The following is a 13962-nucleotide window of genomic DNA, read 5'->3' on the forward strand; positions in this document are numbered from 1 at the left end:
TTAATTTTGGTAGTTGTTGAAAATCCCTAATAAAACATTTAGGGGCTCTTTTACTGAAGCAATGGCATGATTTACTTGATGGAATCCAGTCTTTGATGTCCTGTCTTAATTCCCTCCCTCCCACCATGCCTCAATCCTGTTTGTCGCTGTGCCGGAGGTAAGAGGGTCTTGTCAAGTTCTGTAGCACTTAAGACGCTTGGTCAGCGTTAATAATTCAGCCGCCCTGCATGGCTTGGACAAATCACGTAGCAATCAGCCTCTTCCTTTTATCGACGGCTCCCTCTGCCACCACGGATCCGAGCACTGGCCAGGAGCGGTGCGGAGGGACCAGGCAGAGCATCCCGACCAACGCGGGTGAGGAGGGCAAGTAAAACCTCACAGGTGCCAACGACACTGTTGGAAGAACGCACACCCTTTTACAGCGCTTGTATTTCATTCTCTGCTGCTGGAATGGAGAAACACGCTGGGTTTTTGCATCTGTAATTGGGGAAGAACAGATGGTGGAGGCACAGTTGGAAGTAATACGGCCATTAAAATAATTTATACGGCTTGTAATTCTCCACCATGTGAGAAAGAGGAGGGCCTGCCTTCGCCCGACTGCCCAGCCCGCTGTAATATGGGCAGGAACACTTGTTTTTGCAGTTGTTGGGATATTGAGGCGTTTTGGTGGGTTTGATGGGTTTTACCATTTCCATTCTCCTCTTGAAGCAATCTGAAGAGCCAACAGCTGAACCAGAGCTGCTTCCACTGGGTATTTATTTGACCCCATGCAGGGCACATTTTCCCCCCAGTTAAAGCAATTGCCAGCTTTACTCTGTCTTAATGATCTGAAAAGAGCAGCAGAAAGCCCCAAGCACTTCAGGCAGGTAGGGTTGCCTCTGTAGTTAACTTAAATTTTAAAGAGGGGTGACGGGAGAAAGAATTATGCATTAAAAAAAAAAAAACATTGATCAATGAAAATTGAAACTTCTCATGGGAACGCACAGGCTTTGCCATCACCTCTGTCACTTCCAAATCTCGAGAGCTCTTCTCTGTAAGATCAGAGCAAGAAAATCACCCAGAAAAGCCCAGACGTGTAGCCAATATATGGAAATTTAAGTCCCTGCTCTGCATGATTTAGGCCATGGTTTCAGAGACCTCGACACCCTCCAAACACCCCAGCAACCACGTTGTTTGGTACTTCTTGATGGGTGAGGGTTTTTCTCTGTGCTTTTGTTACTGCTTTGTGTCAGTTTGTGTTTCCATATGAACACACCATAGAAAAGGTCCTACTTCATCAATATAAATGGAGAAAACTTCTCAAATCTCAAAAAAACACTCTGGAAGGAGTAATCCTTTCCCATGCAACGCCCGAGGCCAGCATCCCCATCCTGATTTACGGAGCAGAGAAGGAAAGGGAATCACAGCAGCATCCCTGGCCCGGACCCCAAGCAGCCCAGGTCCCCCAGGCACCGTGCGTCTCACGAACACCTCCCCAGGCTGGACACAATGATTTTCTCAACCAGAAACCTCTCCATTGGGCTTAAAATCTTCACTTCAATCACGCAAGAAAGTACCTCTCCAAATCCTTACTCTCCGCCCTGAACACACAGGACCCAGCAGGACATTACCCTGACAGCTGCCTTTGCTTTATGGAGCTGTACATATATTTTTTAACAGGCTGGTGGCAAGAAATATGTGTTTTCAGGCTCGACAACATCAAAAATTAACTGCAATTCGTTTCAAAAGGGGTGAAGGGGTGGAGGAAGGGGGAACACGAGCCTGAAACCCGCAGAATATGAAAGCCTTGGAAGCAGCTGCCAAAAAGCCCCTGCACAGCTGCCTTCTGGCTCTCGGAAAGAGATTAAAAACCTGAGCAGCATCAGGCTGAAACAGACATCACGGAGGCCACCCTGGGCCACGCTCATGCTCAGAGAAGACTCTTTCTTATTATTATCCCAGAGACGACCCAGCCTTTGCCAACGCGCAGCTCTGCCCCGCTCCTCGCATCACCCGGCACGACGGGTTCATCTAAACCCAGGAGAGGAGATGGGAGATGCCGGTGCCTGGGGTGACCAGGGGCTCCCCCAGCGTGGTCCCTGGGGACCTCGGAGGGACCCTGCCACGAGCGTCAGCACCTCACCCTCCTTTGGCACCTCACCCTCCTTCGTATGCCAGGGCATTAAAGCCTGACGCGCCTTCGTTAGCCCGGCGCTGCTCTCCGACACCTAATTTGACTAACCCTTTAGTGACTAATTTAATTACCCCGGCCCACAAACTGACAGACAGCTGTTAAAAATGGTTATTGCATTATTAATACGCTCCAGTAATTTCCCATTAAAACTATACTGTTAATAATTTTTTTCCCTGTATTTCTTCCCTCTTAATTAGTCTATTTAAAACTTCGAAGGAATATTCTCTTTATGGTAAATGGGAGCGCCGAGCAAATTACATTTTTGATTGAATACTTCTGTGATAGGCCAGCAAATAAGACCGTTGAGTTGTTAATTATTGTCAGAGTTTCACACGATGCCTGCTAATGAGGCAGTCAATCTTCTCTGCCATTCCCAGAATATTAATGGAGGCCTTTGGTATCGATTCTGCCACCGGGAGAAGGCAGGGACCCCTTCTCTTGGGTGGCTCTGGGGAGGGCAGGGGGGGTCCACACTGGGAAGGGACACGGAGGGGACCAGAGACCTTTGGGATGGGCTGAGCCAAGGAGGGCTTAGAGCTGGTTGAAGCTCGGGAAGCTCTTGGCTGTGCCAACGGCGGCTTGCCCAGCTCATGGACCTGGTGGGGGAGCTGGGACGTCCCCATGGGGTCACCCCCATCCACAGGCATTGGTGCACAACAGCCGCACGCAGGCAGGACAGGCAGCAGGGGGGTGTCAGCTCCCGCGGGACACGCTGGTCCCTGTCCCCGCTCCCTGTGTCTACCTGCTGATCTGAAGTGTATCAGATTCATCCCTTATCTTTCTGTGATAACAGAATTTGTAATTTTTTTTTAAGGAAAGGGAAACACCTGATCTGCCTGGACATCAACAGATAACTTGATAGAGCGATGCAGGGAAATTATTAGCAAAGCAACCATGGATAAGGACTGACATGAAACTGCGAGGTGGCCTGGAGACCCTACAAAAGCAGCCTTCGAGTTGTGCTGGAAGATGCGACAGGGAGCTTGCAGTACCACTTCTCAAGCCCTCTGGGGATTGATCCTATTTGCACTAGTGCTCTCATCGGAGGATGGAGGAGGTTGGCAGCAAAGTCTGCCATAGGACTTGAATACTCTTCCCACCCAGGCTCCCAGTGCCCAGCTCAGAGAGCAAAAGCAAGATAATCCTACTAAAAAAAAGTCCTGATTTTGTAACAGGGGAACCAAGACCGAGAGAGGCAGGAGCCCAGGAGGTGTATGGGTCTGACTGATGTCCCAGCTGGCCCGTTAATGCCATCTGCCCTGGGCAGGCAGGGAGCTGCCCTTCCCTGAGTGCATGCACATACGTGCAATTAAAAGATGATGCACGTTTGCCTGCTTCAACCCCAAAAAGGAAGGACCCCCTGTTACACACAGATCATGTCTGGCAGGGATGGTTATAAGAAATGTATTTACCCCTTGGACTCTATGGGTCAAGGAGCCCTTTATTGACCCACCCACAACTTCACCACTAACCCCAAACTGTGTCCACCTCCAGAGGACCCACCTTCCAGAGGACCCACCTTCCAGAGCCAACATCTCCAGCTCTGACCCAGCTGTGTTTGATACACACTGATTAAAAAAAAAAAAACAAAGGAAATGTGGACTGAACTGAATAAAGAGACTTCTCACTGCAAAAGCTCAGTGCATATTTGCACAGTATCCTGCCTTAATTCTCATCTTCTTCATTTACGTCATTTTAAGCCCTCCGCAGTAGCAGGGAAGTATTAGCTGGTGTTTAATTGTGTCTTGCTGGGTTCACCACGGCTCCCGATGAGCTGCTGCTGGGAGGGAGCCCCATGGCAGGGGCAGGGCACGGCTGGACGTGTGGGGTGACAGGGCAGTGACAGGGGGACAGCCCATGGCAGGGCCACCAGCCAGGGGGGTGGGCAGCACCGGGGGACATCACCCCAGCCTGAGCCAGTTTTGCCTTACACATAAGGTGAAGCAGCATCAGGCACCGAATGACCTGGCTGTGTGATACCTGGGACAAACCCCCACGTGCAGCGCCCAGACCTCCTGTTTGCAGGAGACATGAATACAGTCTCCCCCAAAACCCACCCAGCCGCAGTGCCAACAGACCTGGCCGTGCCCGAGCTGCAGCTGGGGGCTCTTCACCCGGCCACGTGCCTCCCCTCCAAAGCCTGCTCCACACCAGCCGCTTTCGCTTCCTCTGGTGGGGGAGAAACACGCGCTAGATAAATTATGTACAGACCCTGTGGTCCATCAACACCCTCATCCTCACCCCTGCCTGCCTCCACTCCGGCCACCGCCAGCACGGCGCAGCCTGCGGCGCGGCACGGCACGGCACGGCACGGCACGGCAGCGGGTCCCTAACTGCACCCATCTGCGTTGTGATAAAAGGCACTTGGCTGCAGCCGATAGCACCTCATTATATCAAAAACACCGCAGGAAACGTCTAGAGCTGAATTGATTATGGCACAGTAATTCTTCAGGCAGTGAAAGCAGGGCAATTCCCAAGATGGGATTATTTTTTCGCAAGGCTTCACCTAATTTTCTTGATTTTTTTCCCCCTCCCGCTCGCTCCCCAGCCCTCCTTCCAAACCTCTCCAGCTTTGCACTGCTCTTTGATTTAGTCCCTCAAAACAATCTTCTGCTTAACACTCTCCAGAGGAGTGCCCAGGAAAGCATCACTGCCCACCAGACCCGGGGCTTTAAACATGGAGCAGCAGGAAAAAGTCAAGAAAAGCTTTTCCTTTTCACCCTGTAGTCAGCAGCCAGGTTTGGGGAGACTGGAGAAAGACCCGACAGGTACTTAGAAACATCTAAATCAGAAAAGGAGAAGCTGAGTAAGCAGCAAATAAACAGACCATGTGCTGAGCTTCTCAGTCCTTCTAACCCGCGGGAGGAACGGAGGGCATTTTGCCCCAATAAATCACCCCGAGAGCCGGGGTGACACCCCGGAGCGGAGCAAATCCCTCGGTGGGGCACCATGCTGAGCCCACAGGAGCTGATGGAAACATCACCCCAGCCCTGGCTGCTCAGGAGTAGGAGCCGAAACTAATTAACTCCATTTGTCTTCGGAGAGCGTGACCGTCCCGGCTCGCCGGCTGCGGCTGCCCCAGTGCCGGTGCTGGCTGCCCACGCTGCCGGGCTCGGCAGTGCCTGCGCGGTCACTGCCTGCCCCGGGGTGGAAGCTGAGCGGGAGCTTTCTCCCTCAGCGTTGTCTGGTTTGCACAGAGCTGCCTTCCCTCATCCCTCCACGGCGAGGACATTCCTCTGCAGCACCGTGTGCATCCCCCTTCCCTTCAGCAACCAAAATCCCCCATAAAAATAAACCTCGGGGTCCATCTTCTGCAAGGGTCCTCTCCAAGCCTGCACGAGAGTGTCTTCTCGTGGTGCCCTCACAGCAGAAGGACAGAGCTCCCTTGTTCGTGTCCACCTCCGTTCCCATCATCCCCACCAAGATGATTTCTTCTCCCCGGTCGCAGGTCCCTGGCGTGCGCCCAGATCGTTTCGGCTCGGCTCAATTTTATAAGTTTTGTCCTTTGGATGAAGTGATCCAGCAGGAGTTACAGGAGATAAAAACGAGAAAGGAGGAGCAGGCACGGTCTGTGTTGGGCACGTTTAAGGCAACTGAAATCTCATCAGAACTGGTTGGTGGATGGTGCCAGCTCTTTCCACTAAGTTGCACTAAGAAACAGCCGAAGAGAAGGTACTGACCCATTCCTACTGTCACTGCCCCACCTGGGACCATAACCCCGGTGACACAGCTCAGCTGAAGGAGAGCCGTGCACCCGGACAGGACTGGGGCTCTCGTCCCACCCCGCCCTGGAGCATCTTGGGGCCTTAAGGCCAAAATTGCTGAGGACAGCCCTGGGGAGGGGGTAGGGACTCAGGGCACCCTTCCCCAGGCACCCAGGAAATCCTGTCCCTCCTGATGCTGCCACCACCCTTGTTCCTCTGCTGTCCCTCTCCTGTCCCCATCGACCCGCGATGGCAGCCCAAGCCCCAGCCCAGGTAGCCCCACATCCTCGGCTGGCACCGGGGGAAGGTGATATGGGTCAGCTTGGTCTGAAATGGGAGAGGGCAGAGCTGCCCCACACACTCTGCACGTGCTGGGGCTCATGCGCTACAACCCGGCTCCGCAGCGCTGGCCTGGCACCGCTGTGTCCATCCAGCGACCTGACCCTTCCCCAAAGCACTGCAGCTCCCTCCCCAGCACAGGAGGAAGAAGAGGAGGAGGAGGAGAGCAGAGGTTCCCTGTCCCAAGCCTGGCACAGGTCCCCACCGTCCCAGCACCACACTGCCCCACAGCCACCCCGACTGGGCCAGGGGATGAACCGCCTGGTCCCTCTCCTGCCTGCACACCCTCTAGTCCCCTTCACAGGCAGGAGACGCCCACAAAGGCAAAGGTAATGAAACTCAAATAGGGGGAAAAAAAAGTAATTGAGGAAAAATAGTACAGCCAGGCTGTACAAACAGAGAGGCCACGGGGCTGCACCTCCAACAGGCAGCTACAAAGCACCCTTCAGCCGACGTTTAACGGAAAGCAAAGGCAGGGACACAAAAACAAATAACACCATCAAACATCGACGGGAGAACTCCTTTCACTGAAGAACCTCAAGGTCCGATCTCGCCTCACCCCTCCTGCTAAGCACGCCCGTCAGCACGGTGTTTCAGAGCCCCTGCCTCCCCTCCGAGCCCTCTGTGCGCCGGCAGGACCCTGCTCCGGGCGGCTGGACGGACGGACACACAGCCACGGCAGCACACCTGGCGTGAGGGACAGCTACAGAGCCCAACGCCCAGCCCTGCTCCACGATGGGAGACCCCAGACACATTGAAGGGACTCTTTCTGGGTGTGAGACAGCATCTGCGGATTTGGCTGGTGTCAGAGTATTTTAATTGTCTCAATAAATATATAAACAAAATCTGTTCGCTCGTTGGGTTGTTTCTCCCTCCTGGGCTCTGCGGCTCCACGGACGAGAGGAAAAGCAATCGCTCAGCTGCCAAACTGGTAGCTGGTGCTGGTGCTCCCTGCGACAGATTTGCCTACAAGCCAGGTCCAAACTGACACCCACTGTCCCCAAGGGGTTTGATCATATTCTGTGCAGTTTTACAGCCCAGCACCAAGGCCTCAAAAACGCAGCGGGTTTGCACAAAGGACGGGAGCACAGAGAGTGAAGCTCAGCATTAGGAATTATTAAATACCCTCGAAGAGGGAGGGCTGAAATGTCCCTCGGATTCTGGGCATGAAACATCACCCACGGCTGGTGATGGACCAGGAAGAGACATGCTGAGGGCAGTGAGGTCCCAGCACCCTCCCAGAGGTGCTGCGTGACCCGCATTTCAATCCTGCCCTACCTTACATACTCCCTGGGTGATTTCAGCTCAAGTTTTCAGTTTTTTTACCTCCCCTTTCCTCTCTGCCCCTGTTTCCCCATCACACCACTCCCGTAATTCCTCTCTCACCCATCGGTGGCTGCCCAAGGTTACGTCTCCATTTAGTCACCCCGTAGCCAGGTGAGACATACCTGACTTTCTAACCTGCCCTCATAAACCAAAGCGGGAGGCGGGGAGCAGGAAAAGTCCCGGTCAGCAGGCGGGGCAACGCTAAGCTGACGGATGCAGGGCAGGGGCTGGTGGCTGCCTCTGTGTAAAGCATCTGTCCTTTCCCTCCAGAGGATGAGGCCAAAGGCTGCCTCACCCCACTGCACGCTGCTTCCCCACCACTTCTTGCGAGACGACGGCGTGTTGGGGTGATAAGGAGCCCAGACCAGGGCGGCGGAGATGTTATCTGGGGGGATGGCGGTGTCTCTGTGATGTGCACGGTAATGAATTGCCCTCTCGGCAGAAATGAGTAAGTTGTGCCTGGTGATGCAATGGCCAGTTTGCTCCATCACGTGAAGCCGTCCATTCATCTCGGGCACCGACTGCCAGCCCCTCGCGGCCACTTCATTGGCACCAACGTGGGTCCCCGCTGAGGAACAGCCCAAAAAAGGGGTTTCCCCTCTCCCCAGCCTCCTGGCTGAGGGTCCTTCCAGACCTGAGCATCCAGAAATCACAGCCCGCTCTGTTCCAGGAGAGCAGGAGAAAGAAAAGGGGGGAAAAAAGACCAAGTTCCCATGGCATCTCCTGCACCGAATGGCAAGAAGAGCTGGCAGGTGCCTTCTGCCTGCTCCTGCCCATACCCCACGGGCGTGCTGCCCACGGGGACCGGCCCAGCCACCTCCTGAGCCCCAGCGACGCTCGCCTGCAGCAGCACCCGTTTTCCTGTGCATGAGGGTAAGTTGTGGGGCAGACGGGCTCTGCTGCTGCTGCGACAGCGTGGCCACGGCAAAGCTGTTTCCCCTCTCCTGGCCCAGAGTTCCTTTGCCTTTCTCATCCACTTCACTCTTCATCCTCCTCCGCTCCCAGGGAGCCTCACACCGCAGCACTCAGCACCGACTTCCAAAATCACAAGTGCCCAAATCACTGCAAACCCCCTGCAAAAAATCCCTGCAAACCCCCTGTAAGCCCGGGTGGTGTCAGAAGGGCACGGCAGGGCTGAGCTGGGAAAGCCACAGGCAGGGAGCAAAAGCCCAGCTCCTGTCGTCGACACGAGACGGGAGCAGAGCTCTCTGCCGTCGAAAGAGATGAAAATAAAATAATAAACAAATAAAAAAAATATAAAAAACCCAGTTGATTGTGCTTTGGTAAAGAATTCAGAGAGCAAAGGGGTTCGCTTGGGAGCAAAACGAAGATGAATCGACAGCGAGTTCAAGAGAATTCATTGTGCCGCTGAACACTTGTCTCTCCATCAGGACATCTCAAAGGCTTGTCAAGCCAAGGCAAGGCTTTTATTTGTTTCTATGGTTGCCATAATGATAGAGCTGTATGTCATGTCAGGCGGCAGCTGAGGCTCGTGCCTCTGATTTATAGCCGCTCACCAGAAATTACCAACTTTTCTGCAGGGCGGGTGGCACAGCGAACCAGGACCACCGGGCACCTGCCTGTGCTCTGCCCCCGGGGTATCTCCCCTCTCAGTCCCCTGCAGCCAGCTGCACCCCAAGGGATGCTTTTATTTTCCCCCACAGGGATGCTCGGTGCTGACAGCAGTGGGATCCAGGGGCTGGGGGTGTGGGTCCTCCCCATGAGCTGCCGATGGGGCAGAGCAGCATATTCTGCTGCGATTATAGTGATTCCTGGTCCCATAGGACAAGCGGTACCTCCTAAAGGGCCAAAAAGAGAGGGCAAGGTGTCCAGGGAAAGCCAGCCAAAGGATTAAACACCTATTGGTAATTTGTTTTAAAAAAATATGGACTACTGTGTTTACCACCAGGTTATGGGAGAAATACAGATAAAAGCGAGGGATGGGAGCAATGGGGAGAGGGAAACAAAGAGGAGTCTTGAAAACAAGGTGGGTCTGGTAGGTATTTCTTGTCCTGGCAGGGGATGCGGTGCTGGGCCAGCCTGCCCAGCCTGGGACCCGGCCTCCAGCCCAAGCCAGAGGCTCCCCAGCCCCGTATGAACACAAACGTCACCATTAGTGTGGCTGCCACGATCGCAGGCGTGTGACCGACGTGATCATCGTGCGGAGGATCAGACTCTGGGGTCGAGGAGGGGATGCTCAATATGGATAATGATAAATTATACATACAAGTTTCATTAACTCTAAGCACCCTCGTGCTTAATTTATGTCGCGCAGCCCTAAAACCTCCACCACCGAGTTCCGCATGCGATGTCCTGTCCCCACTCACGCCCCAGCACACACGTGGGACGGTCCCCGGGGGGATGTTCGCACTTAGACTTTGGCTCCTGCCTGTAGGAAGTTTCTTTAAGGACTTGGCTGCAGCAGCAGGAGGACGCTTGGGCCCTTCATTTCCACGCACCAAAGCACTGCCCACAGCTCAGCGGTGAAACCCCCGGAGCCCAGCATCCCTCCGCAGAAGCAGCAGGGATCAGCATTTCTCCGGAGAGCTGCTGAAAGGCAGAGCCCCGCCTGTCCCTGCCGCAGCCTCGAGCATCTTCATAAAAACGCACGGGCACGTTTGAACCTTTAACCCTCGGAGTTGTAAAGACTTCATCACTTGTTTTCTCCAAACCAGGCTTGCTGCAATTTCCCTCCGTTAAACTCGTCAAGACAAGTGACCCCGCAGCCAAAAGGTGTCTGACTAATGAAAGGTCTGGAGGAATGCAGCACGCTCGTTGTTAAAGACACCGAAGAAACACAGAGCTGAGCTACCATCACAGCACTATAGGACAGCAAACGGGGCACTCCACATGCTGAGACACGGCCGTGTGGCAGCCAGCGAACACAGCCCAGGATCTGCCCCTTGGCACGGGGATGTGACTGCACCAGAGCTCACGTGCTGCAGGACGACCCACAGGAGCTGCCAGCCCGGAGAGACAGCAGTGCCACCGTGGTCCCACAGCCCAGGGAACAGGTCCATCCCCGTGCAGGGGGATGGCTGCACTTGAACATCTACACGAGGGACAGCACCTCCAATGGTAGGTCTGACATTACAGGTCATCATCTGGACACCTGAACCACCAAAACTGCTGCAGTCAACTCCCTTGACAAGCCACCAACACTTGTGTCAGTCCAGAGGGACAAAGCAAAGAGGCTGCAAGATAAACACCTCTAAAAGTACCTTTCTCATTGTGTGAAAGCACCCAAGAACCTCAGAGGAGGTTCTTGGGAGACAGGACAACGCGATGCCCGTGAGCACCAACAGCGCAACGTCCCAGCTCACCGACTGCAGCAGACATGGATAGCCCCGGCATTGGCTCCTCCACACCATCACGCCCCGCTCAGGTGGTATCACCTGTGTTTCCACCCGCCCCAGGGTGCTCAGGACCCTGAGCTAGCAGCCTGATCCCCGTCTGAGAAGTGTTTAAGTTCTAATGCAGAAATAATAGATCGCTTTTTGGTTTTCACTGTATCTGTGAAACCTTCCATAATTCAACATCAAATATTTATTATTACGTTTATTAAAGTTTTAATAATTTAGCATCTCCTGCATGTAAGATACAAGCGCCGTGAACTCGCCTCCTTTATCCTACCTGGGTAACTCCAATATTTATACCTGGGATTCTCAGTTCAGGTTTCATTCATGAGGGGAGCAGGCAACAGCCTCCGTGCCAGAAACTGCCCTCCTCCTGCCTGGCGTTCATCCATCCCGAGACTCTTCAATGAGGATGAGTGCCCGAGACAGTTACTGCGCTGGAGCAGAACGCAAGCCTCCGAGCCTCTACTTTCGCTAAGGTACTTTTAACAAAGGTGTGAGGAGGCAAGAAATAATGTTCTCCTGACATTTTGGCTTGGAAAATGTTAACGTACAACAAGGCGACCCTTCACCTTCTCAAATGAAAAGCAGCAGCCTTCTGCAGACAAGAAAAACAACGTTCCTGAGAGCCAAATTGTGACAGATCTGCACCATCGGTCTCTTTTTGCAGGAAAGGGAACAAGCACTAATTAGCAACAAAAACACACTTGGAAGTAAGGACCTCTTGGATGCCAGTCCTGGCTCTACCAGAGGTTTTGTAGGCGCTTGCTCCAACCATAGCCCTGCCAAGACTCATGATTATGGGATAGAAGAATGGAAATCCACCATCCCATTGCTCTGGGAAAAGACAGAAGGGGCTGGGGGACGTAAGGATCCTGCCAGCGCCCAGGAAGATGATTCACAACACAGACAAGAACGTGCAGGTCAGGATAATGTGTCTTGAGTCAACGGTAGAAGGCAGTGAGAGGGGAGGGAGGGATCATGGAGTCTCCCTGGCACCCAACAGTCACATGCTCAATCTTATTTTAATGGGGGAGAGGGGAATACACACTAAATACCTTAGGAATTATACCCTTGTAGTTTACAGTTAAACCCTTGTAAACCAGGCAGAGGAGGACAATCACCACGACCGCTCTCCTCCAAGACAGAGGCTGCCGCTCCCTTTCCAGCTGGGGCACAGAGGACAACCCTTTTGCCTGGCTCCTTTCCCACAGGACCCCTCTTTGCCCACCCTCAGCCCATTCTCCCAGCAAACAGCCTCTCCTTCCACCAGCGCAATTCTCCTGCAACACCCTCATAGGTCCCACTGCTGAACTAGACTGTCACAAGTCCAATGACATCTGGTTAAACTACAAGCTAGCCAAAATGGAGGAGACAGAGAAATATCTGGGCATTTACTGAACTCCAGGAAGGAAAAAAAAACCTCTAATTGTATAATAATTGAACAAGCAACCAAGGGTCTGACCTTGGCCCTTCATGAGCACCACAGCAGACTATCCAGGGCTGGGTGGATGTGACACACGTATGAGTTTCTGAAAGATGACAGCACGTCCATACTGGCCAATGCATCAATTTAAGCTACACAATCTAACAATAGATTTAAGCCATTTTAAAAGTGCCTTGCCACAGGTTCACACCAATTTACCTGACTGGATTGGCAGACTTCAGAGCTATATACACAGGCCTAGCCTAGACCCATCAGGACCAAAAGAGCCTGGAGAGCTATCACAGCAGACTTCTTATTGGAAGAAAACAAATCAAACATCATCACAGAAATTACTGCATCCTCAATAACAATTTACAGAGCAGTGTAGCCACTCAAGCGTGAGGAAAATGAGAAATCTGCTTCCTACCTGACGTCTGCCGGATCTTCCGTCACCAGAACATCTGTCTTGCAGCTGGCGAGAGGATTGATGGAGAGCTCCACGGGGGGCACCACGAAGCTCTTACTGACAGGCAGCCACAAACCTTGACCCAGACTATAGGTGGACCTGGAATAAGGACAAACATGTCATATAGGAACATAGCGTTCCCAGTGAAGGATGGCCCTCTGTTGCACCTGACCCCCTGGAAAGTCAGAGTGGTGGTGGCACCGTGTGATAAGTTAGTCATCTGGTCTTGTGCTGAAAGCCAAATGATAGAGGAATAGCTAGAGATGTGACAGGGAGAACATGGGGATGGTCAAGCTCTTCTTTTTAGTCCATGGAGACTTTATGCGTGCACCATCCTCGCTTTTGCTGAGCCAGGTCTGGCCAAGGGAAACTCTTCCCCATCGGCAGAACGTGGACAACTCTTTCAGGTTTGTCAAAGGCAAACGACACTGGTGTCCCCGAGCCAGCAGAACACGAAGGAGCCGGGAGTGACCAAGAGGCAGCATCCGCTGGGATGTCCTCACTGACACTGCCCTCCCGAATGTCCAAGCTGAACACTCCTTTGACTCACCTGAGTATCTTCTCCGGCGCCTGCTCTCCTGTGACCAAGTCGTATCCCCGCTCGAGCGTCGTGTAGGGCCACGGCCTGGAGGCAGAGAGGGAAAGAGCAGCTGTGGCACGTCACGCGGCAGTGAAAGCGGGACAGCCTGGTCCCGGGTCTTTGGTGCTGGGATGGCCAGTGGAGAGGAGACCAGAGCCCTCACCAGCACGGGAGCCAGGACAGAGCGAACGCACCATCCTATCACCACTCACCCCTCGCTGTGTCCCCAGTCGCTGCGCACACACAAGTGGCGATGGACGGGGTCCGGGGCATAGCCTTCATGGCAGCTGCACTCTCCTAAAAGAGAAGAAGGGAACATGAGACCTCTCTGCCCCCAAGGAACATCAGTGACCATGGTGTAGGGCCCTCCTCCCCTGCTGCCCATGTCTGCTGGTTCACGGCCATTCCTGATCCCTGCTGTAGATGTGGAGCACTTTGGACTCTTCTGCAACCTCCAGGAGGTGTGGAGGAGGAGATGGGGAGATGTGGAAGGCTGCAAGAAACCTGTAGCTCTTCCAGAGGGGGTTATGTGATGTACTTCCCACTGTAGTTGGGAAAAGGATTTCATGATGCAAAAGGTCTGTCCTTAACC

The 13962-nt window shown here is 53.4% G+C and overlaps 1 protein-coding gene across 1 annotated transcript in view; it reads right to left on the reverse strand.

The window, feature by feature from the left end:
• Positions 1-13962, reverse strand: part of ASTN2 (astrotactin 2) — a 342339-nt gene that overhangs the window by 176462 nt on the left and 151915 nt on the right. Inside the window, exons 8-10 of the mRNA XM_068413664.1 lie at positions 13583-13667; positions 13341-13415; positions 12752-12889 (exon numbers count right to left, since the gene is read on the reverse strand). Coding sequence (XP_068269765.1) covers positions 12752-12889; positions 13341-13415; positions 13583-13667 — 298 coding nt within the window. The remainder of the gene's footprint in view (positions 1-12751; positions 12890-13340; positions 13416-13582; positions 13668-13962) is intronic.

Source organism: Nyctibius grandis, chromosome 16 (assembly GCF_013368605.1).
Source record: "Nyctibius grandis isolate bNycGra1 chromosome 16, bNycGra1.pri, whole genome shotgun sequence".
Taxonomy (NCBI): domain Eukaryota; kingdom Metazoa; phylum Chordata; class Aves; order Nyctibiiformes; family Nyctibiidae; genus Nyctibius; species Nyctibius grandis.